Source organism: Corapipo altera, unplaced genomic scaffold, assembly GCF_003945725.1.
Source record: "Corapipo altera isolate COAL_440 unplaced genomic scaffold, ASM394572v1 68, whole genome shotgun sequence".
Lineage (NCBI taxonomy): Eukaryota > Metazoa > Chordata > Aves > Passeriformes > Pipridae > Corapipo > Corapipo altera.
This window is the reverse complement of record NW_020884919.1, coordinates 355097-359626: the sequence shown is the minus strand read 5'-3', so window position 1 is coordinate 359626 and position 4530 is coordinate 355097. Positions and strand designations below refer to the sequence as shown.

At 47.5% G+C, this 4530-nt stretch overlaps 1 protein-coding gene across 2 annotated transcripts in view; it reads right to left on the bottom strand.

The window, feature by feature from the left end:
* The window catches only part of ACVR1 (activin A receptor type 1), a 42637-nt gene that overhangs the window by 4355 nt on the left and 33752 nt on the right, over positions 1–4530 (bottom strand). For both annotated transcript variants that reach the window (XM_027656354.1, XM_027656355.1), the window contains exon 8: positions 1298–1495. In XM_027656354.1, the coding sequence (XP_027512155.1) occupies positions 1298–1495 (198 nt within the window). The remainder of the gene's footprint in view (positions 1–1297; positions 1496–4530) is intronic.

The window sequence follows — 4530 nt, the reverse complement described above, 5'->3', positions numbered from 1 at the left end:
CAGCACTGTGCCCTCCCAGCCTCACTGACCCACAGCACTGTGCCCTCGCCACCATCCCTGCCAGACCCAGCTCCTGTAGCACAACCCAGCCTGGCCTTCCTGTACAGTTTTAAGGTGACTTCTGTCATTTCCAACACACTGTACTGCTTTCCCCCAGGGCTGTTGACTTTGTGCCCTCAAATCAACTACAGCTCACCCCTTCCCTCCCCACCGCACGAGCATCACCTCTGGCACAGGAATTCATCAACTCCTGCCCAGCCACCACAACACTTTATGGCATCTGATACATGAAGGTGGTCACAGAATGCCAAGACAGACAGTGCAGGATATAAAACTGCATTGAGAACACCAAAGTTCCAGCTGAAATTCTCCAGGCACTGACAGTGACGTAATGCAGCCTAGCACCAAACAGGTCTCCATCTGCCTACAACACACCTGTGCCAATAAACACCCTCAGAAACATTAATGCCACACATTCACCACCTTTCCTCCTTCCTCAAACTAGCCACACACACCTTCACGAGATTTGGGCTTAGTGGGAACAGATCAGACACAGAGTAAACAAATGTGTGTGACAATCTGCAATTTCCTCATATTTAAATATGTAGCTGTGAACAACCCATCCCTGCCAGGTCTGCACACATCTGAAGGGCATCCTCACCTTCTCCTACCCACCTGGGTCCAGAGAGCACAATCTGAGGTCTAGAACTCAGAGAGGACTTCTGACTTGAGCAGGAATCACACCAACAGACACCCAGCTGAAAGGTTCCTAAATTCAGGCACCCTTGCCAAGAGCAAGGAAGAAACCCTGCACTCTAGACAGGATAGCAGGAGCACCCTTCCCAAGCAGAACTGCACCTGGATCAAGTCCTGCCTTGGGAATGCATTTAATTTGGTAAAGCAAGAGCAGCCCCGAATTTTGACAGCTTCTGCACTTCCTACATAATTTCCTTCTGTTTCTTAGGGTTTGTCACAAGAAATAGCCTCCTACAAGTATTCACTATGGTTTAAGTGGAAAAAGCGTGGAAACCTTATGATCTAAAATGTTGACTGTTTGGTATGAATTAGTTCTCACCAGGGTCCAGAATGAGCAGGGGACCCTCTTTCTCCTCTGCCTTAACAGAAATGACAACAAGATTCGGCCACTGTACCCAACACACCAACAGCTTCCTCAAAGTGTCAGGAACCAAACTACTGCGGAGGCCCAGCATGTTCCTGTGCTCTTTGGTGGCAGGTGCTTTGCCATGAATTGCCACTTCCTTACCCCTGCTAGAGGGGAAGGGTGCCAGGCACTCACCGTTGCTGACCATGCGCCTGGCCACCTCCCAGAGCACCAGCCCGAAGGCCCAGATGTCCACCCTCTTGTAGGAGTCGAAGCAGTCTGCCTGGATCGTCTCGTCCAGCACCTCCGGGGCCATGTAGCGCTTGGTGCCCACACGGGGATTGTTCCCCACATCCAGCTGGTTTGTGCTTTGGGAATGCATAACTGCCAGGCCTGAAGGACAGAGAGGAAAAGTCACAGCTTACAACTGCGGCAGAACACGCGTAAAGGTTCTTAAAGAGGAGCTGAGGGCCCAACTGCCCAAAGACCAACGTGGTCAGCGCCAAACCCGCCACCAAAACCAGCCCCTGAGGCCGCAGACTGACCCATTATCTCCTCAGGGGTCACCATTAAGCATTTTATTGCACTGTTGCAAAACATTGCCATGAAGTGTTTTGCAGCCACTGGATGTCCCCAGCGCTCCAGGCACGGACATGCAGAGGCCAAACAGCTGCTGCCCAGGAGAAAACAATTTTACACAGTGCTCAAATTTATTTATAGACCTTTTGGGTAGGTGGATACATCCGAACTGTGGGGAAGGGAGAAGAAAAACATTGCATGAAGGATACACACGAGTTAAAAAAATAAAGCTGGAAAATAAAAAACATCGTATTTGCAGTAGCTTGAAAAATAAACATCCTCAAGCAAATCTAAAATGAGTCAGACAAAACCACTCTACCTGGTTTCTACTAATTACTAAACATTTAAGCAGAGAACATTATGTGAGGGACTAAATTACTGTAAATTTGGAAACACACAGAGGACTCATCTGGCCCCGGTAAACAGAGAGCACCACAAATTGAGCAGCAGTGGGTGCGTGGCAGAGCCAAGCGACAGAGAGGGCGACGCAAACTCTCCCTAATTTCCTCAGCAAATCTTGCAAGAATAACATACACTATTTACATTTAACAGGAGTTTATTTTAGGTGAACCTTAAAAAGCTTTTTACCTCAGTCCCACAAAGACTAACCTAGCACCAGATCATTCACTTCCTTTTCTTTCCAAAGAACAGTCTGTACTTCAACGTAACAAAAATTTGAAAAACACTTTCCTACAATCTAAATGCACTTTAAGAAACTTCAAGCTGCTAAGAAAATGCTTATGGCACTTCTAGAAAGATCACAGAATGGTTCGGGTTGGAAGGAACAGAGTTCATCTCATTGCACCCCCTGCCATGGGCAGGGACACCTTCCACCAGCCCAGGTTGCTCCAAGCCCTGTCCAACCTGGCCTTGGACACTTCCAGGGATGGGGAAGCCACAGTTCTCTGGGCAACCTGTGCCAGGGCCTCATCACCCTCATTGTAAAACATTTCTTATAATAAACCTAAATCAACCCTCTTTTAGTTTCAAACTGCCACCCCTTGGCCTATTGTAACGGGTCCCGATACAAAGTTTGTCCCCACCTTTTTTAAGGACTCCTTGGATACCATCTCCTGACAAGATTACCTGGAAAGCCTGCTCTCAGATCCAGGTGTTTCTGTCATACATGACACACGCACTTATACATGCATGTACTTGTTTAAATTCACATTAAATTACATTATACTATATGCATGGATTATAATATTTTTTGAAAAAGCCTGCAACTGCAAACAAAGGTTAGAAACCACATTTCCTGGCAAACTCTGAAGACATCAAGACCTTGGAGAAGACTTTGATAAAAATCAAAATACTCCACCCTAATTGGGCAAAGCAGATTCCACAGGTTGACTGGTCAAAGTTTTACAGCTGAGGGAGGCGAGTCAGCATCCCGCACACTGCACACTAAGGACATGGTGCAATGGGGTCAGGGGACAGAATGTTGTAACCAGGTTCCCATCACGGAGGCATCCGAGCTGTTTGGGAGTTGGGAAGCAGATCCTGCTCCACTTTAGTGTCTCCTGCTCCCAGGGGCTCAGTGCACACATAACTCAGGGGCACTGAGTGCCTGGCAGAAGAACTCTTGCTTTAAGATATCAGTTCTTAAAAAGAAAAGAAACACGTCGGGTTTACAAGACAAAAACCCTTTCAGCACACTGGAGTGTTTCTGCTTTCCCACAGCATTACATGCTGTTCCATGAGGTTGCTCAACTCAGACCCATCACCAGGCACGTGCGGTGCTTGAGAAGTACAAGGGCAGAACTTTTCCACAGCACTGACAGACTGAGCAGGAATGACACCCATCCTGGACCTTGTCACACAGTTTCTGCTTAGCCAGGGCATATCTGAACCAGGCAGGGCTGTCACTGCAGCTCAGATCCTGGGGGTGCTGTGGGCTAGAGCAGCTCCCAGCTCCAGACCCTGAGGCTGAAACAGAGGAGACCAGAGAATGGAAAAGAGACAAAGCCTCACAGAAAAAAGGCATGAATACTTGCCAGGAGCAACAAATTCTTTGGTGACTCTCCCTTAGAGAAGAGAAACACAGGAAGAATGTGTCAGATACATGCCTGAGGAATTCATGTTTAAAAAAATACTTACTTTACTACTACAAAAACTAACTGGGAAGTGTTTACTGCTGTGCTTTCTTGGAAAATCTCTCAAACATCTGAAGCCTCTAGTAGGTTTCACTGTACCAGTGTGATGTCAGTCAATGCCAGGATGTGCTGCCCCCTCCTCAGCATGAGTTAAAAATTTATTTAAAAGTCGGTCTCTGAAGCTTCATATTTTCAACTTACTGCTCTATCTGCTACTTACTATTCCCTCTGCAAATTTAGATAGGCCCAGGTGTGTGGTTTTCATGTTTTCCCTGTGTGTATCTCAAGTCCCTCAGGCACAAGTGATAGGAACTATGCAGTGGAATTATTATTAAAAAATATTCCCATCTCCTGACACACTTCTTGCCTAACCAATAGCCTCCAATACTGTTCTATCACTGTTTTCTCCCTTGTCTTCAGAGAAAAGAAAAAAAACCCCCTATTTTCAGACATCCCTCCAAGGTGTGAATGAGCTATGCTGCAGCAACTGCTCCTGAGCACCGTGCCAGCTTACATCTCAAACCCACTTCTGAGCTCCAAGTGGTCTGGCAGGACTCAAGTTGGGTGGACATGGGGCACTGGGACAGCGAGCACGGGGCACAGAGTGTCTGCAGGAGGGCACCTGGGAGTGCAGACACCAGACAAACCCTGATCACTGCGTCCTCCCGGGATCCTGGAGTGGAATTCACAACAAGGAAATGCCCGGAACTGAACAAGGGAACCCAAGGAAATGTCCGGAACTGAACAAGGGAACCC